The 23731-nt window shown below is 35.2% G+C and overlaps 7 protein-coding genes, 1 non-coding gene and 2 pseudogenes across 10 annotated transcripts; 3 read left to right on the top strand and 7 right to left on the bottom strand.

Moving 5' to 3' along the window:
- Positions 1 to 33: 33 nt before the first annotated feature.
- On the bottom strand, positions 34 to 1557 carry str-244 (Seven TM Receptor; the record flags this gene model as incomplete). The annotated part of the gene is made up of 4 exons (NM_071432.2): positions 34 to 221; positions 274 to 728; positions 1023 to 1151; positions 1202 to 1557. The coding sequence occupies 4 exons, from the start codon at positions 1555 to 1557 to the stop codon at positions 160 to 162; spliced, it is 1002 nt and encodes a 333-aa protein (NP_503833.1). The 3' UTR covers positions 34 to 159.
- A 543-nt stretch (positions 1558 to 2100) lies between these two features.
- srt-15 (Serpentine Receptor, class T) lies at positions 2101 to 4639 on the bottom strand (the record flags this gene model as incomplete). The annotated part of the gene is made up of 5 exons (NM_071433.2): positions 2101 to 2216; positions 2264 to 2393; positions 2441 to 2590; positions 3594 to 4019; positions 4448 to 4639. The coding sequence occupies 5 exons, from the start codon at positions 4637 to 4639 to the stop codon at positions 2101 to 2103; spliced, it is 1014 nt and encodes a 337-aa protein (NP_503834.2).
- A 981-nt stretch (positions 4640 to 5620) lies between these two features.
- On the bottom strand, positions 5621 to 6979 carry srt-16 (Serpentine Receptor, class T; the record flags this gene model as incomplete). The annotated part of the gene is made up of 5 exons (NM_071434.3): positions 5621 to 5727; positions 5778 to 5907; positions 5957 to 6103; positions 6293 to 6715; positions 6881 to 6979. 5 exons carry the CDS (start codon positions 6977 to 6979, stop codon positions 5621 to 5623), a joined length of 906 nt encoding a protein of 301 aa, NP_503835.3.
- Positions 6980 to 8688: 1709 nt separating this feature from the next.
- Positions 8689 to 10010, top strand: srh-185 (Serpentine Receptor, class H; the record flags this gene model as incomplete). Its single annotated transcript, NM_071435.2, has 3 exons — positions 8689 to 9019; positions 9193 to 9380; positions 9446 to 10010. 3 exons carry the CDS (start codon positions 8689 to 8691, stop codon positions 9956 to 9958), a joined length of 1032 nt encoding a protein of 343 aa, NP_503836.1. The 3' UTR covers positions 9959 to 10010.
- Positions 10011 to 10595: 585 nt separating this feature from the next.
- str-40 (Seven TM Receptor) lies at positions 10596 to 11662 on the bottom strand (the record flags this gene model as incomplete). The annotated part of the gene is made up of 2 exons (NM_071436.1): positions 10596 to 11094; positions 11166 to 11662. The coding sequence occupies 2 exons, from the start codon at positions 11660 to 11662 to the stop codon at positions 10596 to 10598; spliced, it is 996 nt and encodes a 331-aa protein (NP_503837.1).
- Positions 11663 to 12385: 723 nt separating this feature from the next.
- C50H11.13 (G-protein coupled receptors family 1 profile domain-containing protein) lies at positions 12386 to 14109 on the bottom strand (the record flags this gene model as incomplete). The annotated part of the gene is made up of 8 exons (NM_071437.5): positions 12386 to 12416; positions 12492 to 12586; positions 12636 to 12701; positions 12760 to 12852; positions 12900 to 13092; positions 13230 to 13417; positions 13467 to 13564; positions 13821 to 14109. 8 exons carry the CDS (start codon positions 14107 to 14109, stop codon positions 12386 to 12388), a joined length of 1053 nt encoding a protein of 350 aa, NP_503838.2.
- Positions 14110 to 17215: 3106 nt separating this feature from the next.
- Positions 17216 to 17236, bottom strand: 21ur-14628. Its single transcript, NR_068656.1, has one exon.
- Positions 17237 to 17867: 631 nt separating this feature from the next.
- Positions 17868 to 19634, top strand: srt-10 (annotated as a pseudogene). The gene is given in 5 exon segments: positions 17868 to 18014; positions 18625 to 18759; positions 18762 to 19043; positions 19097 to 19243; positions 19290 to 19634. Coding segments are annotated over 5 exon segments (1056 nt in total).
- An 898-nt stretch (positions 19635 to 20532) lies between these two features.
- srt-9 lies at positions 20533 to 21761 on the top strand (annotated as a pseudogene). The gene is made up of 4 exons: positions 20533 to 20679; positions 20748 to 21170; positions 21226 to 21367; positions 21418 to 21761. Coding segments are annotated over exons 1-4 (1056 nt in total).
- Positions 21762 to 21909: 148 nt separating this feature from the next.
- srt-5 (Serpentine Receptor, class T) lies at positions 21910 to 23353 on the bottom strand (the record flags this gene model as incomplete). The annotated part of the gene is made up of 4 exons (NM_071440.2): positions 21910 to 22248; positions 22299 to 22445; positions 22510 to 22932; positions 23201 to 23353. The coding sequence occupies 4 exons, from the start codon at positions 23351 to 23353 to the stop codon at positions 21910 to 21912; spliced, it is 1062 nt and encodes a 353-aa protein (NP_503841.2).
- Positions 23354 to 23731: the final 378 nt, after the last annotated feature.

The raw sequence follows: 23731 nt of genomic DNA on the forward strand, positions 1-23731 counted from the left end.
CATTGGGTAAAAATGAATCAATTATTGGAACATGTGTTTTGAATTTCTGCTAAACCACCTTGCTCTGTCCAGCAAGGTCGATGTGTTTTTGAACTCAATTGTTTCCGCCCACAAGCGTATAAAATTTGATCCTGCCGATTTCAAGCCATAATTGAAACGTTACAATGCGAGTGTGGTTACCACCGCCTCTGCGTGGACTGTTGTAGTTTTACGGAAACACTCTGAAACTGATTAGATTTACTGAAAGGCATTCTTATTAAAAAAAAAACCAACTGAATATTGCTTCCCGGTAGCTCTTGATCACAAACATTGTTGGAAGTGGGTCCAACACTGGATACATTGAAATCGTGATTCCCAGTAGTGCACCCATTAATTCATTTCCTGCGTGAAAAAACGGAATACTGAAAACAATGGAAGCTGGGGCAAGCATTAAGAAAGCTGGTACAAGTGCCTGTCCGACCAGAGAGTTTAAAAGTTGTAACTGTAGTTGACGATATTGAGTAGAGTTTCTCGACACTTGAACAAGAGTTCCCAGTTTCCGGTAGCACAATGTTCCAAAAATCAATATAGTGGAGATTGAACTGGTTACCAAGGTCATGATAAGAATCATTCCGACTGATGCTTTCAGGTTCAAAACTTCTCTCCCTTGATCATTTTGAATCCAGTAGTTAAAACCAAAGTAGGTAATTTCAGACAGGGTCGAGTTACGTTCTAATAAATAGGTTTCTCTGTAAATAAGATAGAAAAAGTGGCAATTGCCGAGTTTTTGCCATTTTTTAAAGAAAACTTTATCACTGTCGCATGTTCGAATTTCTACAAATTTTGAGTATTAATATTTAAAACAAAAATAGACCATAAATTCAAAAGAACATTTTTTTTGATTGACTACTTTCAAAGAAGTGAAAAACCCCAAAAAAGATCACTTTTACACCAAATTTTGCTTTCAGCTTTAAAATAAAGAACTCGTTTTTTTTAAATGAACACTGTCATTCAAAATTTTAGAAGAATTATGTGTAGCTCACTTCAAAATTGCATCCGTTTCTTGAGATGGCCGAAAGAAAATTAACAATAAACTTGACCACAAGATTCCATAAAAAATCGGAATAATGAACCAAATCGCCAGTTTTCTAGAGGGTTTCTGGAAATTACTACTGAAATAAAACTTTTAATGAAGTCTAACATATTACATAGAATTAGTTACTTTGTAATAGCCAAATATCGATATATGAAATGAATGACAAAAATCACCAAAGAAACTCCAAACATGGAACAAAAAATGTTTGTGAATGGCACTTGGAAGAATTGTGGTACAAGCATTCTCTCCGATGAAGTTATTACGATAAAAATAGAATCGTGGCTAAAAAAGTCTGGAGCCGCTAGAATATCGAGAACTGAGTAGATTATCTCGAAAATTGAAATGTACATCATCAAGTATTTGTAGAAACCGATGGCTTTTGGAGATTTGTGCCAGATTAGTTGAATCAAGATGAGATTAATGATTAACGCAAATGGTGTTAACGTTTTTTGGAATTCGTACTGAACACTTGACCAGCTCATCTTTAAGGTAGTATTGCGTGTTAACATGAAATGGCGAAAAAACTCCCGAATCCGTGGAGAAATCTATTCTGTTTTTGTTCAGCAAGTTCCTAATTCTAATAACAGTTTTTATAAATATTTATATGTAAACATAACACGTAGTAGGTTTAGTCGGGAAAAATAATTAAATTTACCTAAAAACAAGCCCCGCATAGTGGTCCCCAAAAGCTATCTCAGTCTGCAATGAATTCCGGGTCGGGTTTTTGTTAATACCGAGTTACAACCGAGTTGTGGATTTGTGAAACTTTTTCAAACACGGACATCGGATGATGTACGTTAGTACACCAAATAATATTATTGTGATCAGGAGCACTTCTCAATGAGCATCAAATAATTTCCCAATGGTCTGTAGGTTTCACGCAGTCTGTAGTGTCTCGGAAAAATTTATTTTTCAAAAAAAAAAACTATTCTCATACATAAGAGGTGTATTTACTACAAAATTCAATGAGTGAAACGTTTCTTAATTTAGTAGATCGAATGTTCCGCAAAACCAGCCAACAGTACTCAACGATTGGACAAACTGCTGACTTGAATCACTTTCTGACTTCCCGGGCATATCAATCTTTTTACGGACTGCCTGATTGTTCTGTTGAGTGTCAAATAGACAATGCACACGGAGCCTGAAAAAAAAATTAATGAAGATCTTCCAAAAGTACCGCTTGATTACCACTATCACATATCCAAGTCAGATGTCCAATTAGAATAAGTGTGCTTGTGCCGACGAAAAGTTGCATGTACGCATACAAAAGTGCACTGACGGAATGGAAAAAGCAGAATAGGAAGGATTGCAATAAAATCTTAATTTTTTTTGAATAAATGTTTTAAAACTCGATCAAATTCCTACCTTGATTTGCATATTCGACAACTTTTTCGATGCATTAGCAGTGGAGTTTCCCCTCAAGTAAATAGAGGCAAGGTATCCATAGAACGAAATACTTAAAATTGCCACCATTGAGTTATTGGAAATGTGGATGTAGTTCACGTAGTTGGACGACTGAAACATAAATTTACTGTGAGGGTCAGGGATGAGCGGTAAACGATTTTTTCCGGCAAAGCGGCAAATCGACAAATTGCCGGAATTGAAAACTTTCGGCAAACCGGCAATTCGACAAATTGCCGGAATTGAAAACATTCGGCAAATCGGCAAATCGACAAATTACCGATTGCCGCTTTTGCTGGAAAAACGGAACTTGCCGAAAATGTGTGGTTTTGCACATTTTTTTTTGAAATTTCAGAATTTAAATTTTCATCGGCAAAATTGCACGCATCCTATGAAAATTGATATCCGGCAAATTGGCAATTTCCGGAATTGAAAATTTCCGGCAAATCGGCAAATTGCCGGAATTGAAAATTTCCGGCAAATCGGCAAATTGCCGGAATTGAAAATTTCCGGCAAATTGGCAAACCGGCTAGATTTTTTCATAGAGTTCGCTAACTTTTCAAAATAGATGTAGGAACATCCGAATGATGCGTACAATTTTGCCGACTAAAATTGAAAGTCTGAAACTTCCAAAAAAAAAAAAAAAGCGCAAAGCCACAATTTGCCAGAAATTTTTGGCAATTGCCGTTTTTTCCGGCAAGTTCGGCAAATCGGCAGTTCGCCGGATTGCCGATTTGTCTAAAATTTTAAATTCTGGCATTTTGCCGATTTGCCGGACATTTTCTATTCCGGAAACTGCCAATTGTAAGAGTACTGTAGAAGTATTGTAGGGTTTCTGTGAATTTTGAACTGGCCCAGTGTTCATAATTTCTAGTCATTTTAGAATTTGCAGTCTGTTTTATACGTATGGAGTCCTATTACTTTTAGAAACAACTCTACTTTTTGAAAATCAAGATAATTGTAAGTTTAACTATTTTCCAATGTTCCAAAAATCACAAAACAAACAATAGATCTAACGATTTTGAGGTAATCACTTGACTTTTAAGGACCACACATCAAACGAAGTCAGAAAGCCGATCAGAAAGAGTCATGCTCCTTCGGGACTCAACAAACTAACACTTTTTCCAATATTCGGGTCAAAAACCCATGTCATGTATCCAGTGTTGTAGATGACTGGTTTTGTGAAAAACGTTCCATAAAACACATAGGCAAAGCAGACCAAAAGCACATAATTGATTTTCCCTCCATCGAAGCTTTTTTTGAATGTGTTCGTAGAGTTCAGATCCGACACACGAATCACGGCGAGCACCAAACTCGACGCGCAACATCCCATCCACGTGCTCAAACTGAATGCTCCGAGCACATAAATCAGTGTCGGGTAGTTGCAATAAGTGACACCATAAAACGCGAAAATACCGTTGGCAATAGAGTCGATGAGCACTGAGATGACATCGCAAATTCCGAGAAACATCATGATTTTGTAAGCCGGAGTTTTCATTTGGGGGCTTGAGCCGATGGCAAGAAGGCACACCGTGTAGAGTGTCTGAAGCTTATATGTTTTTACCAGCCGTGAAGCGTGTGCTCCGACTTGGGAATACTAATATTTTGTGTTTGAAAAATTTTAAGCCTTCTGAGCCTTTTCATGAAATTTTGTGCACCCTAAAAAATTCTAAAAGTTTTCAAATGTTTCTGGAAAGCTTTAGAAGCTTCCAGATTTTTCAAGAAAGTTATAGGAGTTTTCAATTTTTTTTAGTTCTTAATTTTCTCAGAATTTTTCGCCAAATTTTTTTCTCAAAAAACTTGAAATTCCAGCTAAATTTTTTTCTCAGAAAATTCAAATTTTTCTACGAAGAACGATTGTGGCGTCACAATGGGAAAATTAGGGTGCACAATATTTTCAAAAAAAAAAAACAAAAAAAAACTACTTCAGTCAATATAATTGCAAAAAGTCCAGAAATAAAGTCAACTTACCAAGATGAAGACACCCATGCAAAAAATTGTGGCACCCCAAAATTTGTGCTCAACTCCAATATGATAACTGACATTGTTTGGACACACATACCAATCCTGGTTCAATTGGAAGTTGTTGAGAATAAAGTACGACAGTGTCTTTTCATAGTCGAATGAAATACAATTAAAAACGAAAGCAACATACTCGGCCATTAGAGCACAAAATGTGATTTATGAAGCTGCGAAGAAGAGCTTTTAAATAATCAGTGCGACGCGACTTGTTATTGTGAGAGTGCTTTCACGGAAAGTTGGTCTCGGGAGGTTTATAATTTGTGATATATGTACAATTATAGAGATCGTCAGTCTTTCGTTTTTTGAATCATAGACTAGATGATAATAAGTCAGAAGATGTGAAAATCTCACTTTCAGAACGAATTTCTAACATCAGATTTTTTGTTGCTTCTCATTGTCTACAGAAAAAAACGTTTTTTTCTTGATTCCAAAAATTAGACCAAGAAAATTTATTTGGGAAGTTTGTAGATTTGGGTGAGGAAAAACCAAATTAATTCCGCCCAAATCTCAAAACAAAAGAAGCAAAACAAGATCGAAACAGAAAAAAACCTACATAATTAATTAATTTTGAAGTTTTTATAACTTTCAAAATTGTAGTATGGAACTTTTCTTATGAAAAATAATTATTTTCATTTGGGTAGTAGATCGTTTCCAAACCAAACTTTTGATGCAATAAAATAGTTTGATATCAAGCCAAACGTTTAAAAAAAATTGAATTTCGTAACAAAAAAGTTTTCCAAAAAAACCAGTTTCTCCAGTCAAAGTGAGTTTTTTTAAAAAGAAAATTCGAATTTCCACCAAAAAAATTTCTAAAAAATGTTGTAGAAAAATGTATTTTTCCCGGAATCTTTTTCGTCAAAGAATCGATTTTCCAGCCAAATTTGTTGTGAAAAAATTAAAATTTCCCCATAATTTATTCTCAGAAAATTTCAATTTCCCGCTAAAATTATCTGAGTTTTCATTCAAGATTTTTTCACAGAAAATTTGAATTTCCCAACAAAAATTATTCTTAGAAAATTTGAATTTTCGTTAAATTTTTCCCATGAAATTTGAATCCCCCTTCCCCAAATTTTTTACAGAAAATTTAAATTTCCCGCCAAACTTTCATTTAAAATTAAAATTTCACAATGTGGCAAGTCCAACAGAATTTGAAACATTCGAACACAAAAGCTTCTTCACTGCTTGTCTAATTGTCTTGTTCAGCGTCAAGTACACAATGCACACAGATCCTGAAAAATACAACGATTTGTTTCCCCAAAGTGCTTCTCAAAAGCAATACCACTACTCCACTGCCATCCCAAAAGCCCAAGAAGTGTCAAAAAATCGGACGCTGATAAAAATTCCATTGCAATGTATGCAATTGCGGTTATAACGTGAAAAAAGCAAAAGAAAAATGATTGAAGGAGTATCTAAAAACATCATTGGATTTTTGGATTACATGATAATAAGTTTTACTACCGAAATTTGAGATTTTGACAATTGTTTCGACGCAATTGATCGAGATTCTTTCAGATAAACATATGCAATGTATCCGTAGAATAGGACGGTGCAAATGATTACTGAGAAGTTGTTGAAATAATGAATGGTACTTATGTAGATTGACGGCTGAAAATAGCATTTTTAGTGAATGACTTTTTTTTCAATTTTGTATCAATTTACTAAATTTCTGGGAAAAAAATCAATAGTTTTGGTCAAAATTGTATTGTCAAATCGTTGAGGTGTGCGGCAATGGTAAATTCGGCAAATTCGCCAAATTTGCCGCACACTCCTGGTTTCAACTATTAAAAAACCTACGTCTTTCCCAACATTCGGATCGAAAAACCAAGACATCGGATTGAACACCACCGGTTTTGTCAAAAATGTCGCAACAAAAAAGTAGACGCCACAAATCGCCAGCAGCACATATATCCTCCAACCATCAAACATTTTTTTGAGCTTACTTTGTGAATCCACGTCACAGACTCTGATAAATGCCAATAGTATACTGGTAATGCAACATCCCATCCACGAGCCCAACCCAATTGAGCCAAGTATGAAAATTAGCAGAGGGTAATCACAAAATGCAATTCCAAATAGGCCGAAAATTCCTGTTGCAAAAGAATGGATAAACGTGGCGCAGGTGTCACAAAAGCCAAGAAATAGCATCGTTTTATAAGCAGGCAATTTAGTCATGTGCTCGATTTTTATAATAGCAATTAGGCAGATGACGTAGAGGGTCTGAAAGTTCGAGTTTTTTTTTAATATGCCGAATATAACTATAAAAAAATTATATAATTTTTTATTAATTTTTCAAACACTGAAAACGGAATTGCCGCGCAAATAAATGAATATTATATAATACTTTATCAATTTTAATGTCTAGGGACACTTTTGAGGACTCACGGGGCTCTGGCCTTCCTTATTGCATTTTTCGCGCTCCATTGACAATCGCCTGCCGGACAACGCGTGGGAAAGTCGTTTACTCCACACGGACAAATACATATAGTTTTACAACTAAAATCGAGCCGCGACGCGGCACGCAACGCGCCGTAAATCTACCCCAGATATGGCCGAGCCAAAATGGCCTAGTTTGGCAAACTCTTGCATTACAAAATATGAGGGAAGCCAAAACCGCGTGTGGACTACATTCAGGCAAAAATTAGGTAAAAATAGACTGTTAACTTGAAAAGAATAATGAATGTTTTAAAAATTTACCAGTATAAAACTTCCAGAAATCAGAAAATAGGCAGATCTTATTTGATAATCATTTTTAATAGCAAAATGCTTGTTTTCGGAGCATCCGTAAGCATCTAAATTCAATTGAAAATTATTGAAAATGACGTAGGCCAGCGTCATATCATAGTCGAAAGTGTACCAGGCTACAGATTCGTTGGATAGCATTATTTTATGAAATATACAATGTGTTTGGGTAGCGAATGGATTCTATAACGTCTAGGGAGTTTATGCAGTTGTATTGATGTTTGTACGTATTAAATGATTCTCTATATGTAATCATTGGGGAGTTTAATTTTTTTCGGTTATAAGAAATTGTAATGTTATTGGATTGTTTTTGAATATAGGGAGTTTGAGGTTGTATATCTATTAGAATCATCTAGACACTACAAGATTCCTATGAGATAATACACTTTCTCAAAATGGTTTTGTCTGGCATTTTCATGCAGGCGACGACCTCCGCCTGCCTAACACCACGAGCCGCACCTCCAGTACAATACAGCGCGCAACCCGAAAAGTGTCGGCCGCGGTGAAAAAACCCCCTTTCGCACTATGTGCCTTTGACTTTGACTTTCCGCTGTAGCGGCGTGAGGCCAGCGTGAAGCGAACAGGTTGGAGGCAGGTATCAGGCCCTGAAACCGCGCCTGCCCCCTCCTCCTATTTAGGAAAATTTTATATATTTTTACACTCATATTTGGCTCATTTTCCATTGCTGGAAAAAAACCAAACGACTATACTCCACACCTTTAAGCATGTGTCTAGTTCAATTTTTAAGCAACAATTTTTTTTGCCATTCGGAAAATCAAAATGTTCGAAAACTTTAGAAACAAAAAACTCAAGAATTTCTTCACATCTTTTCACAAACATCACGCGCATCTGGCTTCGCTCATATTTTGAAATGGAAGATTTTGACGAATTAGGCCACTTGAGCACGGCCACGGCTGGGGTCGATTTACGGCACGTCGCGGCTCGGGTTTCAGTAGACACGTAATGTCAAAGTGCCTCATTTTGATTTGATCTTCGAGAAATGCGGGAGTAGAGACACTGACTTTTCAACTGATTCCGCTTGGTTGAGAGTGTGCTGACGTCACATTTTTCTGGGCGAAAAATTCCCGCACTTTTTGTAGATCAAACCGCAAAGAGACAGCCTGACACCACGTGGTAGAAAACTTATAGTTAATGTAGTTGTCCGTGTGAAGTACACCCACTTTCCCAAATAAAAATAAGAACATTTTTGCCGACATCTTCTGTGGGTCGAAAAAAAAAATTTTGGATTGCTATACCAAACTAGATACATTTTAAAGTTAAAAATGATTTCTTTTCTGACTCGTTTGATAATATTTTTTTCCCCCCTTCTAAAAATATCATGTGTTTAGTTTTGTCCTGGAATTTTTAACTCAAAAGGTACAAATTCACGGAGCAGGTGATTTCGAAGTTCGCTGCTCAGCTTGACGCTCTAAAGTTTTTTTTCCGTCGTCATGAATGCCAACTGCGTGCCGTTTCAACAAAGTCCACTCGGTTCTATCGATTTTTTGGCACTATCCCTGCACATTGTATCAGTGATCTCAACGCCAATTCATATTATTGCAATTTTTTGTATACTCAAAAGATCATCAGAATCTTTGGAATCTTTGAAATGGAGCTTGTTGAATTATCATTCAATGGTGATATTTTTCAGTTATTCTGTGAATTTTTTCGAGTCACCCTATATTTTACTACCAGCTATGGCTGGAACTTCAATTGGATTTTTAGACCAGTTTTCGGTCGATTGCCAGGAGCAGATCTATTTTCTCGTTTTGAGCCTTGCCTGTAAGTCTTTTTTGAAAACACACAAAAACTATTTCATGGCCCGACACCTACCGGGTTCCGCGCCGCACTATGTTCACCTCGCTGTGCACGCGAAACCCGGTAAATGTCGGCACATGACCTATTCTCGTGATTTTAAATTTTGGGATTTGTGCTCTAATTATTTTCGATTTTAGTACTGATCATTGTTACACCATTGCCATTCGAACGTCGGTTCTATGAACTTTTCGGCGGAAGATCAAAATTGTGGCAAAAACTTCGAATATTTTGGATTATGATGCATTATTCAAGTGTATTAGCTATTATGACGATTGTAATATCAGAAGTGCCGGAGCAAGAAAAAGCGGTGCTTGCAGTTTTCAAGGTATACGGGCATTTTTGAAAGATTGCCAATTTTAAAAATATCTAAAAAATAAAACTTGTTTTCAGCGCATACCGTGCCTTCCAGAATTTTTCCAGAATGCTCCATTTTTTGTGCTATCCATCGAAATTTCCACTATTATAATCGCATTCACTGTTCTTGTACTAGTTGTGATTTCAGAGGTGTTTTTCTTCACAATGATCATACTTTTATTATGTTCGGAGCAAGTGCAAAATCATCAACTATCTTCAGGAGCATTTCGAGCTCGAAATATGATTCTTTTCAAGTTACATGCCCAAATAATAATTCCGCTACCCACCCTGGCAATCCCACTAGCTTACGCTATGTTCTCCATAATCATGGACTATTACAGCCAGGCGTTCAATAATTTATTGATTATATGTGCTTCTCTACATGGATTAATTTCCTCTGCTGTATTGGTTATAATGCATGAGGATTATCGAAAAGTGTTGCCTTGCTTCAGACAGAATATGTCAAGTGTTGAGGAAATTCAAGAAAATTCCGTGTGCCCCGTAGTGGCTGAGTTCCATAGAAGAACCAGCACGGTGGTTATAAATTGATTTTTTTCGAAATATACCCACTTTTCGCCCAATAAATCTAAATTTTTGGCCTACTTCATGAAAATGTTTTATATTTTCTTTTGAGAATTATATTAATATGACTGAGTAGAGCAGATCAGGGGTGGGCGGCAAATCGGCGAATTGCCGGAATTGAAAATTTACGGAAAGTCGGCACACCGGCAAATTGAGTTTACCAAAAATTTTTGGCAAATTGTTGTTTCCCACTTTTTTTTGAAAATTTGAAAATTCCAATTTCAAATGGCAAAATTAAACGCATCCTATGAATGTTCCTACATTTTTTTTGTTGAAAAGTAAGCAAATTCTATGAAAATATGCGGAAAAATCCTAAAAAAATTCAAAAAGACACAGTTTTAAGTGTTTCCGTCTTATAAAAAATCCGTCTAAACATTTTCGGCAAATCGGCAATGTACCGAAAATGAAAATTTCCGGCAAATCGGCAAATTGGCAGTCTGCCGATTTGCCGAATTTGTCGATAAATCAATTTGACGAACGGCACTTGCCGTTCGCCCCTGGAACAGATAGAACAAATTCGAATTTCAATTTTTCAAAAAATCAAAAACTATAAAATCAAATTAATTTATTAAAGTTGCGTTCAAAATTAAAGAGATTGCCAATTTCAAGTTACAAACTGAATTACTGATTGATTTTGAGCTTTCGATCCGCATTTCTTAAGAGTTTTGGAAATTATTTTCCGATATTCAGATACAATAAGCATAAAAGCGATACTATCAATTGGTGGATAAATTTGCAGGAGTGCACAATTCAAAGCAGGATTGAACCCAATTTCAATATTAAAAAACGGTGTGATCAAAAATGGCAGACTGGGAAGCACAAATAAAATAGCTGGAACTAAGATTTGAACCAGGAGTGCTTTGAAAAATTGTCTCTGTAGTTTCTGGTTAGCAACTGAGAATTTGAGGAGTTCTTTGTTCATTTGTAAGTGCATTTGAACGGCGCAAAAAATAATTATCGAGTACTGACAACTGATGAAAAATGAGAGGCAAAGCAAAAATGTTGCGTTTTTGATTCTTAAGTTGCCGGCAGTGTCAAATGGAATCATCGACAATCTTGCGACATTTGTGATTTCTAGATCATATTCTTTGAAGAATTCATTTCTGAAATTTTGAACAAAAAATAAAAACAGGGCGAGGAGCGCCGCGACCCAGTGAACGCAGCGTGCATTTACCGCAAATATTGATCTGAATATTCGTCCGGAGATGCCAACAAAAAAATCAATAATCCGTTTACCACTCCATGCGATATGGGATAACAAACCCAAGCCATGATCCCAAAACCTTTGAACCATTTTGTCAAGTCGGGATGTACTAATGCCAAATATCGATATACAAATTGCGCAGCAGCCAGTGCCAAAATAACCATATAAATTCCAGAATAAATCGCTAGAGCCGCTTGTCGAAATTCGAGAGACTCATCGAACCAACCATCTCCATAGCTAAAGCATAACAATGCTCCAGCATAGCTATAGATAACGGGTTTGGCTACTTGATCGGAAATTGAAAAGCCGATTCCGAGAAATGAAAATATGATTATCATATATTTATAGGTCCCAACGATTTGCTTTACATGAAATAAAGTAATGTAGATTAACAATAAGTTCGATGCCGCTGTGATGAAAACTTGAATTTTAGTCATATTCGACAAAATTGTGAGAAAATACAGCATTATTAGTGTTAGTCGGTTTTTATTATTGTTTTATTTGAATATTTAAAGCATGTGAATTTTGTTTTTGCTTCTTTTTTTTGTCCACAGGGGTTCTGATTAGCACAACTCCAATGGGATGCGGTTAGGTTAACACAATACTTTCATTTAGCTGAACACGTGGTGTCAGAGTGTCTCATTTTGTCTTGATCTACGTAGATCTACAAAAAATGCGGCAGAGTTCTCAACTGATTTCATATGGTTGAGAACGTGTTGACGTAATATTTTTTTTGAACTAAAACTTCCTGCAATTTTTGTAGATCAAACCGTGATGGCACCACGTGGCTGAAGTGAGGCTACTCGAGTTTTCAACATTTCTAATGTCTGATATTAATTTTTTTTTAACGAAAAAGCTTTTTCTAAACAACTTCTTTTTGCTAATTCATAGTCGTTTTAAAGATGGAGTAGCGCCAGTGGGGAAATTGTTAAAAACCACTCATTTGGTCCCAAAATGACCAAATACCATAATAAAACTTTTCAAAAAAAATTGTGACATTTTTTATTTACTGTCAAAAAGTGGCAATTACTCAGTTTTTGCCACTAATAATTTGGAAGTCGACCAAAAAAAATTTTTTTCGACATTTTTTATGTTTTAAAAAAATCGAATAGAATTTTATTCAAACCAACAAAAAAAACAATATAAATCGAGAAAACCAAATTATGCTAATTCCATCATCGTAGTTAACATTAAGCAATAAGCGTATTCCTTCGATGACGACTGTAATTTTGAAATAATTTCTTTTTTCAGTATGCTACAGAGGTCAAAAATATAATAAAACAAATTGAAACTCACGATCCCCGTCTGGTATGAGATTTCGACAAAGTGAACATTCGAAGTGGAGTTATGGGAAATTGCATCAAATACAGCACGTAAACAAATGCGTCTATCTGAAAATATTTTGGACTGCTTGCGGAAGTTCTGGATGTTGTCACATACCCTTAAAAATATTCTTCGCGCTTGAATGGAATTGCTGTCGCGAAAGTTTAAAAACTCGTCGAGGAGCTGGAAATATGTCAGGTTAACTGCATTATAGTTTTTTTTTTTAGAATTAAAGTGTTACCTGTAAGCTATAATTCGGAAGATTTAGAAAAAGCGTGATTGTCGATGAAATCAAGCACTGACGGATTGCATTTGACCGGCGCTTTTTTGAATTCTAAAACATTTTATTCTCCGGCTTCCAATTTATTTTTAGAAACGTACCTTCAAACTATTAGTTGACACAATTTTCATTGTCTCACTATTTTTTCCGCTAATCTTTTCACGGGACACCAAATCAATGTCAATTCCAAACGAACTTTTCCATGTTAAAACCGAAATATCGGCGAAAATCGTAAGGATTAGAGGTAGGAAGAAGGTAGTTAGGCATTCCAGCACAATTATTATTCGGGTTTGGCTGAAAATAAATTGTATAGAATCTTGAGGTAGTTTCCTTTTTAAAGAGTGAAGTTTCATCAGTGGGTTTTTAGAATTTTTGTTTTAAATTTTTAATCAAAGTTTTGGCAAAGTGTCAAAATTGGCAAAGAAAATTACCTTGAATATCTTGGATCTTCCCCACAATAAATATAATCCATATGATTATCAAGTCGCTTTTCCGTTATAAAAATAGGAGTCCACAACTGAATACTCATTGAAAATATCAAAATTGAGCACAAAACTCCGGCGGTTTTGAATGAGCTCGAAGTTCGAAACCGAAGTGGGAAGAATATGTTACAGCACCTCTGGAAAATTGTGTATGTCTTAAAACTTTTATAAATATAGATATGGTACTTCTGCAAACATGGCGACCCATGTCCAGTAGATGAAGCAGGAGGAGGAGTTGACGAGAAATGTCGAGATTTTGCAGACAAGGAAGCCGGGAATGGTGTCTGAAATTGGGAACAATTCATTTTTTTGGTTTTGAGCATATGTATGTTTTTGAAAATCTTTGAAATAGGACTCACCAGAATATTTTTTTAAAAATTATTTTTTTGCAATTTTTCCAACACCTATATATAATACATTATTTCTATCCCGTTTTGCAGATTCTTGGCGAAAAATGGATTTGTTCAAATTTTTTAAATAAACTTAGTTTCCTTAACTAGAAAATACAACTGCTGACATCAAGCTAACCCAATTTCTCACCATAGACCAAATCCGTATTCTTTGCAAGCACACTCAGAAAAATTGTAGACAGCAGAACGAAATTAGCGGCCAATATTGAGCACAAGTACGGCAAAAAGTGCGCATTTCGTTTGCTTCTGCACAGAATGTAGCAGAAGGTCAAGAGAAGAATTGGGAGAGTTAGTAGAGAAATGGAAATGACAGAGTAGAAGAGAAGTCGAGAGCTGTTCGTCCATTCTTCGAGATATTCTTGCTCGTCGTCTAGAGTTGGACTTTTTATAAGGGATTGTAGAGCCATTGTGACAGACATTCTGGAATAGTTTAGGTAAAATTAGAAGGTTAATGAAACAACTTGAAATCAAGGGAAAACTACAAAATTTTAGAGCAATTAAATTTTAGAGAAAATAAAAAAAATTCCGTGTTTTTTTCCAATTTTGGAGAGAGGAGACGCTGCCTTCATAGTCTTAGAAATTGGCGAACAATTTTTGAAATTCTTATTTTATTTTAATTATTTTAAGTTTAATGAGGAAACATTTATTCAACATGGGTCTAAAATGTTTAACATTTTGTTTTGTCAAATTTTCTAAAATATGAATTATTTCGCATTTTTAACCTTTTTGCATTTGTCTCAAAATGCCAAATTTATCAAAATTCTGCCAAATTTCTAAAAAAAATTACTTGATAGTTTAATTACGTTACTTATATAAAAAATGCCCTGCAAGGTTACATGCGCCTACCTCAAAAAATTGCATTAATTTTAGTTTCAAAAGTTGAATTATCATACTAAAATAATCAGTTTTGGGCGTTTGCTGATGAGATTTTTGATTGTTTTTTTTTTCAGATTTGTTAATGGTTTTTTTTTTAATAATTAGAATAAAAATCTAAAAGACGCACAAAAAAAGGCAAAACCAAAAAAAAATCGCGCGATCTATTTTCAAAACCAGATTTTAAATTATTCTTAAGTTATGCAATGTTTTGAATTTATCCCAAATCCATCATTTTCCATTCTAGAAAAATTTGAAAGTTCATGAAAATATTTACAGACACCTCGATAAAAAAGTGTGTCAAAAAAAAACTAGAAATATCCTACTAGACCAGAAAGGGGGTGGAGACATGCTCGGCTACAGCGTGGATATTGAATTAATTCAAATAACATTTTGGGGAAGTTGAAATCTCATTGAAAGATGTTTTTAAAAGTCGGAGAAAATATGATATTTTCGGATATTTATTTTTCTCGCTTTTCTATCCAGACAAAAAATTAGCTTCATCACTTTTTTCCCGGCGATGACTGAAAGAGGAAAAAAGAGCATCTCGCACAACAGCAAAGCACAACTTCTCACATATCAAGGAATGAGCATTCTATGCGAATTTCAATTATTTTCACACCATATTAGTTTATCGAAAAACAAGAACTTGTTCGATATGCATAGAAATGGAAGAAAGAAAAAACGTGACAACTGAAAATATCCGAAATCTCAGTTTCCGGCAAGTACGTCAATACAAAAGGATTAGATTTTTTTAAACAAACAATGAAAAATAGATTAAGCTGCCGTGGTGATGAACTTTCTAATTTTAAAACATCGCTTTTTTCTATTGCTCATTGCTCAGTTCATTTGAGTTCAGATGGACCAGAGGGATTGATCTACAAAAATATGTTGCGATTACTACGACGTTTTCGTCTACTTTTAGTTATTGTAGCAGTGGTTTTGATTTTTGATTTGTTGGACTCAGTTAAAAAAAAGGTCCAATAAAAACAACAGTAATAATTTTTTACTCTTTGTTTTCGCGGTTTTTGATGAGAATCATCAAACACTCGACTTCATTCATGAAATTTTTCTAAGGGAAGAAAGCCAATATACGTTAAGCGGCAGAGGTCTGAAACGTTTCTAACACTTTTTCATACATATATAAATTTTGATAGAATTTCTTAGTCACTACCAAAATTTTGTATTCTTACATTGTATACTTAATAAATCAAAATCCGCACATAAGTCTCAATTGAAAGTTACAAAGAAGCGAGATCGGGCATACACCTGAAAAAAGTGGCTCCGAGCTAGGGTACATGGAGTGGTCAAACCTTTTGAAAGTACCGTCAAATGAAAGACCATGTTTGATAACATAAATTCCCACATTTTCAGAAAAACCGATTTGCCACGAAAAAAGTTATGATTTTTGATCCGGAACTTATTGACACCCCTAATAATACGTTTACTATTCTAGAAGTGGAAACTGGACTACATGACCCTTCGTCGATTGGAAAATGAGAGGTGTCTGACATTTCAAAAATTCTAAGCTAGGAACTAAAAAAGTATCTTATTTAAAGTTGAAATAAATTGGAAAAAACGGAAACATTTCCGAAAACTATTCCGAAAGTTTCACCAAGTTGCAATTGCAATTTCTTCTAGCCCGCATTCTCGTCACAAATTAAATTTACACATTGAAAAAAGCGGGGGGTGGAGTGAAGTGAGCAATTTTTGGGTGATGAACTGGACTGGAAAACTCAATTCTTGTAGATTATTCATCAAATTTGCAATTATTTCCACGACATGTAGATTATTGTGAATAATAACAAGGAGACAACGGATGAAGGCTGCTCAAAAATATATTCTTAGTGGATTAGTCACAGAAATCTTGCAAAAAAAAGTTTAAGAAGACTACACATAAAAAGTTGAACTGAAAAAAATCTTTAAATTTCCAGGAAAAACTTTGCAGATATGAAAAACGAAAAGGGAGACCAATTGGAACACATTTCCGGAACTTTTTGGGGTGGAAGTCTTAGATAGGCGCCTTCCGAGATTTGGACGAAAACATGTTTTTTTTCTGAAACTCACTTAAATGATTTTATAGCGGGAGTTTTTTTTCAATTTTTTTTGTCATAAAACGGGGAAATATAATTTTTGGAAAAAAGTTTATGATAAGGTGTGAAATTTTGTTTTATAGAAGTTTTAGGAGTTTTGCTTGTCTAGGGATACCAGATTCATGGGCTAAAATGTTTAATTGTTTAATCTAAAAAAACAGCAATTGCCGAAATTGTCGAGCACCGAAAAAAAAAACAGATACTGCCGAATTGTTCGATTGCCAAAAACTTTCAAAACCAGTGTTAAAAAAAAATTTCCTAACATTCTTTTGAGTCGAACATTTTTTAAACGTGGTGTAGTCAAATTTTTTTATTGCTTTATTAAACTCAAAATTGTCTGAAAACACCGAATTTCATAATGAAACTTCTTGAAAACATTTCAGAAAAAAGTTATGACGACTCAAAAAATGGCCTAAAATTAGTTAAAAGCGGAATTTGATCTTTAGATTTTTTAAACCAAAACTTGTCGTCCATCGACTTTCAAATATCGTAATCAAGTTTAAAACGCAAGATAATCAACTTGTATATTCAAAATTTGACAGTGATTTCAAAAAATTGTTTCCAGCCACTGCGAATTTAATTAATTTTAGGGCATTTCTTGAGCCTTCATAACCTTTTTCTGAAACGTTTTCAAGAAGTTTCATTATAAAATTCGATGTTTTCAGACAATTTTGAGCCTAATAAGGCAATAAAAAAATTCGACTACACCACCTTTAAAGCCGAAATTTTAAATGTCGAAAATTGCCAACAATTTCCAATTCCCGCTAGCCACCAATTAGTATCTCCTGATATCCTTTGTCGAAGTTCAAGGATTGTTAAAATTTTTAAAGTTATAATTTCAGAGAGGTTTGCGTTTTTACGTGACTATCTGATGTTACTTCATGTTACGTGATTACCTATTTCCCCTTTTCCGAGTATTTCATATTTGTGTCTACCTACCTGATGAAAAAAACGTACATCCTTGTGCTGTTATCAGACGCGTTTTTCGATTTCAGAAGAGATGTATGGGAACAGGAAATTATTACGTTGGACAGTACCCGCTTGCCGAGCTATGTATTTACATTGTCTCTTTCTAATATTATTTGATTAATTGTTCCGGTTCTTATTTGTCGTGCTTGGCGTGTTATTCTTTGGTCTTTACAGTACATTTCATCACAAAAAAGCTTTATTTGAAAACTCGTTTCATTTTCTCATCAGCATCAAATCTAAAAATGTCTCTGAATATGTCACTGTTTTACGTCTTCACACACTCATTCAATTTACCAGACGAGTACAAGTGCCCAGAAAATTTAACGGTGTCCACTGTGCCTAGACCGCTTTTGGGATCTTATTTCCTTGCTAGCGGAATAGTTTTTATTGTGAGTAGTTTGTAACAGGGGTGGGCGGCGAGCGATTTTTTCTGGCAAACCGCCCAACCGGTAAATTGCCGTAATCGAAATTTTCAGCAATTCGGCAAATCGGCAAACCGGCAAATCGGTGAATTGTAGATTTCCCGAATTTGCCGGAAAAACGGCAATTTTATTAAAACAATAAATTTACTTGCGGGTCATCCTCAAGGCAATTCAAATTGCCGAAAGTTTTCGGCAATTTGTAGTTTTTCACTTTTTTTCGAAATTTCAGAATTGAAATTTTAATCGGCACAAATGAAGGCATCCTATAAATGTTCCTACATATATTTTTAAAAAATAAGCCAATTCTGTAAAAACATCTAAAGAAAATGGTTAAAATATTTTTTAAAAAGCACATTTTTTAGTGTTTCCGTCTTATAAAAAATTCCTCTAAAAACTTTCGGCAAATTGATTTTCGAGAAACAGCAAATCGCCAATTTGCCGAAAATCAAAATTTCCGGCAAATTGGAAAACCGGCAATTTGTCGATTTGCCAAACGGTAATTGCCGCTCAACTTTGGTTTAGGTATATAATTATTTGCAATATATTTCCTATAAATATGATGTTTCAATACTTTCAGACTCTTTACTTCCCATGCTTCCTTGCAATTTTGAAACTTAATCTGAAAATTCCTGTCTACCAACTTATGCTGGTCCTCTCTATCTTTGACATAGCAGCACTGAGCATTCAGTCACAACTGGAATCTTTGATATACTTGGGATATGGTTTTGTCAATACCCGCTCCCAATATTCTTATATGGAGCAGTTGGTCAAACTTGTTGGATGAGTGGAAGCGCGTGCTCAATTCTCCTCGCAGTAAAAAGATGCGTCGAAATTAATCCGAAATTTCCATTGGAAATATTGTTCCGGAAGAGCGTTTTTCCTTTTGTTCTGGTAGCACTCATCTTATTCAGTTTGTGGTGTTTTTTGTTTGTTAAACCGGTTTTGTTCTCCGTTATACTTAGTTCTTGGATCTATAACCCATTGATCGGAACAAATGTATGATTATTTTTTATGGCTAGGTTCCAAGAAATTATTTATCAATTTTTCAGCCCGAACTTTACGACAGTAATCCTGATACCATTTGCAACATTGTTCTAGTTGTTACCACATCTCTTTTGTACATCTATCTGTCTTACAATTTAATTTTCAAATTTGGCTTTTCCACTTCGATTTGGCTTTATAAAACAAAACGCCAGGTAGTTCACATGAGGATTACTTTGAAATAATCAAGTAAATTTTTAGATTATATTCCAAGCAATAATTCTTTGTGTATTCCACGCCATTGTGGCCGGACTTTATGAGTTTATGCGGTTTTTCTATTACTCGCCAACATTAATCATCATCAGTCAAGTTTTATGGGGATGGAGCAGTGGATGCATGTGCATTGCCTATCTAACATTCAATAGAACAATTCGGAATTTGGTTAAAAAAATTATAATACCTAAATCCATCAGAATGCGATATGGAATTCACGGTGATTTCGAAGAGCACTTGGCACACACTGAAGCTGCACACAACGTTGGCACTGGAATTGTTAATGCCGGTGGATGTGTAATCAGAATAGATAATTTTATACATTTTGACTAGCAAAACTTGGCATAGGTTTTCGGTTGCTTATAAATTTTTTTTGATAATAAATATAATTGTTCAAATAAAAAAAAACCTATACTCATATGAAAATGTGTTCAAAAACGAAAAAAACTCAATTGATAATAATCTAATCAAAATCGAGTGTAATCAGCCATTCTTATTGCACTGACTAGTTCACTTTCCTGAGTAGTCATGTAAATCTTGAAAGCATACGAAATCAAGGCTGTGCGGCAACCGGCAACCGAGTTGCCGGTTGCCGAAAAGTTGCCGAAATTTCGGCAGCCAATAGTTGCCGGTTGCCGAAATTTTTTGTAATCGGCAACTTCGGCAATTGCCGGTTGCCGAAAATTTTGGGGTTCGGCAACTTCGGCAACGACCGATATCAAGCATTCGGAGAGCCTGAAAAATGCTAATATTTCGCCGTAAACGAGAAAACGACCATTATTGTTTTCCAAAACGCTCAAAATATAATTTCAACAAAACTTGGTTGCCGGTTGCGGAATAGTTGCCGAAATTTCGTCAATCGAAAGTTGCCGGTTGCCGAAAATTTCTGGGCTCGGCAACTTCGGCAATTGCCGGTTGCCGAAATTTTTTGGATTCGGCAACTTCGGCAATTGCCGATTGCCGAAAATCCCGGTTGCCGCACAGCCCTGATACGAAACGGTTACTTTGTCATATTAAACCGTAAATCATATTAAACCGTAAATCAATGTATTGCAATCAGACATGTTTTTCAATATCAGATGAGTTTTCTGAGACAAAAGGAAGTTACATACGTTGAATAATGCTTGCTCGGCAACATAGATTTTTTTACTATAATTTTTCGGTTCTTCCTTGTCGTGATTGGCATATTGTTACTTGCAATAAGTTTTGGTAGAAACCTCCAAATCTAAAAATGTCTCTGAATATGTCACTGTTTTACGTCTTCACACACTCATTCGATTTACCAGACGAGTACAAGTGTCCAGAAAATTTAACGGTTTCCATTGTGCCTAGCCCACTGTTGGGATCTTATTTTCTTGCTAGCGGAATAGTTTTTATTGTAAGTAGTTTATATAATGGTTTGCAATGTATATATTCCATTTAAATAATATTTTTTTAAATTTTCAGACTCTATATGTTCCATGCTTCCTCGCAATTTTGAAGCTTAATTTGAAAATTCCTGTCTACCAACTTATGCTGATTCTCTCAATTTTTGACATAGCAGCGCTGAGCCTGAACACAGTCACAACTGGAATCCTTCGCATACTAGGAATATCGTTTTGCAAATATCCGCTCCCAATATTCATTTATGGAGCAGTTGGTCAAGCTTGCTCGATGAGTGGAAGTGCGTGCTCAATTCTCCTGGCAGTTGAAAGATGCGTGGAAATTAATCCAAAGTTTCCATTAGAAATAGTCTTCCGAAAGCGAGTGTTTCCTTTTGTATTAATAGCACTAATCTTATACAGTTTTTGGTTTTTTTTGTTTGTTAAACCGGTCGTGTTTTCGGTTAAATATAGCTGTTGGATGTTTAACCCGTTGGTCGGAAAAGACGTAAGATGATATTTTATGATCAGGCCCAAAAGTAGAAATAAGTGAACAATTTCAGCGAGAACTCTACGTCAATAATCCCGATACCATTAACAACATTATTTTAGTTATTTGCTCATCAACACTATATATTTATCTCTCTTACAACTTACTGTTCAAATTCGGCTATTCCACTTCGACTTGGCTTTATAAAACAAAACGTTAGGTAGGCAGGCACTTCAAGATATAACAACTAAAAGGTACATTCAGATCATCTCCCAATCAATAATTCTTTGTGTATTCCATGCAGTAGCTGCAGGAATTTATTTGTTCATGAGGTTTATCTATTATACACCAACGTTGATCATCCTCAGTCATATCATATGGGGATGGAGCAGTGGATGCATGTGCATTGCCTATCTAACATTCAATAGAACAATTCGAAATTTGGTTATAAAAATTATAATACCTAAATCGTTTCGAATGAGCTATGGGCTTCATGTTGATTTTAAAGAGCACTTGGAAAAAACGGAGGCAGCACACACTGTTGGTTCCGGAATCGTGATTGCCGGTGGATGTGTCATCAAAGTGAATAATTTCATGACTTTCGACTAGCAGAACTTTGAGTTAATATAATGAAATGAAAGTTAAAATTTTTATTTCAATGAATGCCGGGATAGTTTCTAGAAATGAAAATAGCTGATGTTTAGAATTTTTTATTTTACATCTAAATTTCAAAACACTTTATCAAGATCTCGAACATTTAATTCTGTAAGTAATTATCCAGCTTGACGACCACTCCTGCTACGTTAAGAACTGCCCCAGCAGTGTTCCCCGCTTGCTCCAACGCAACGTGCTCATCGGCTCCAATATACCAACCGAAGTGTTTTCTGATCTTTTTAGGGATGAGCATCTTGACCACCGAATTTCGTATTGTCCGATTCAATGTCAAATATGCAATTCCAAGACATCCACTGCTACACTGCCAAGAAATATGGGCGGCCAGGATGAGCCATTGTGGAGGGTTAACAAACAGAATGTACTCGTAAATGATAGCTGTTGCTGCGTGGAAAAAGCTTAAAATGACACCCTGTGCAATTATCTGAAAGTTTTTTTTAGATGAACTGAAACTGTTCCAGCATTGCTACCAACTTGTCTTTTGGACTTGTATAGCCACATTGATGTTGAATATCCAAACTTAAATATCAAATAGTAACATAAATAAAAATATATTCCTGTTGTCAAAACACATGTTACAGCATTGTGTACCAATATGGTATAATTTTGATAAAAATCAGGCTGTATATTAGTAATATTATTATAAATTTAAAATAATTACCAAATTTTTTTCCTATGCACTCACATTTTTGCCAATCAAAGGATCGAACAGATAGCTTGCGTATTCAGGAGAAAATATGATTGGCTGAGTGAATACGGAGACATAAATCCCATAACAAAGCAATACAAAAATCACAATAATAAATATTCGTTTGCCAAAAAGAAAAGCCAATGGGAAGTGAGGATCCACTTCTGCGCAACGATCCATCGCCATAAGAATACTCGCGACGCAATTTGAAACCCAACATCCAATGATGAAACTTCCCGTTATAAACAGGAAAATAGGTTGCTGACAAAACGAGACTCCATAGAAAGCGAAATATCCTGTCATCAAGGAGCTTAAGATTAGAGTCATTAAGTCCAAACCCCCAAGTATTATCATTAATCGGTAGGTAGGTGTTCGAGATTTCGAAGACAGTATTGCAATGTAGCATGGGATGTATAAAGTCTGAAAATACAACAAGATGCGTACGTTCACGTGGTGTCAAAGTTTCCCATTTTGGTTTGATCTTCGAAAAATGCGGGAGAAGAGACGCAGACTTTGCAACTGATTTCGCATGGTTAAGAGTGTGCTGACGTCATATTTTCCTGGGAAAAAATTCCCGCATTTTTTGTAGATCAAACCGCAATGAGACACTCTAACACCACGTTTACGTTAAAAACAAATTGAAAATAGTATTTGACAAGTTTAATTTTTTTAACTTCCAAAAACTAACTAAAAGAGCGCCTCCAGAAACAACCAGGTAGATTGCATAAGTTGGCCATCTTGTCCCTGAATTCACCATCGATTCATCACAACTATATGCTTCAGGCCATAATGTGAAGGAATTAGTCAAAAAGTAGAAGAGCGATGATTTGAGTGAAGGCATAATTGTGTTATAAAATGAATTGAGAATGAAAAACATAAGGCTCTAGCACAGGGAGATAGCTGTATAATCCCAAAGAGGTGTGTTTTCTCGGAGTTTTGGCTCATACAGAAATGTGTCTAGGGGTTAATTAAAGACGAGTTACCGTATGTTGTCATTTTATATGAATACACTTATAATAGTCCAATATGATAAACTATCGTAACTAAAAACTCCAGGAAATCGTATGTTTACAAATTGTTCATGCCAAAATTATGATGTTTTTGATAAGCTGGGAATTTTTCCAAAAAAATTGGATATTCCGATTAATTTCAAGTATTGTTGCATTTTCTGTTAAAACATACAAAAATAATTTATTGAATTTCGAATTTTTTTTGTTGA

Source organism: Caenorhabditis elegans, chromosome V (genome assembly GCF_000002985.6).
Source record: "Caenorhabditis elegans chromosome V".
NCBI lineage: Eukaryota > Metazoa > Nematoda > Chromadorea > Rhabditida > Rhabditidae > Caenorhabditis > Caenorhabditis elegans.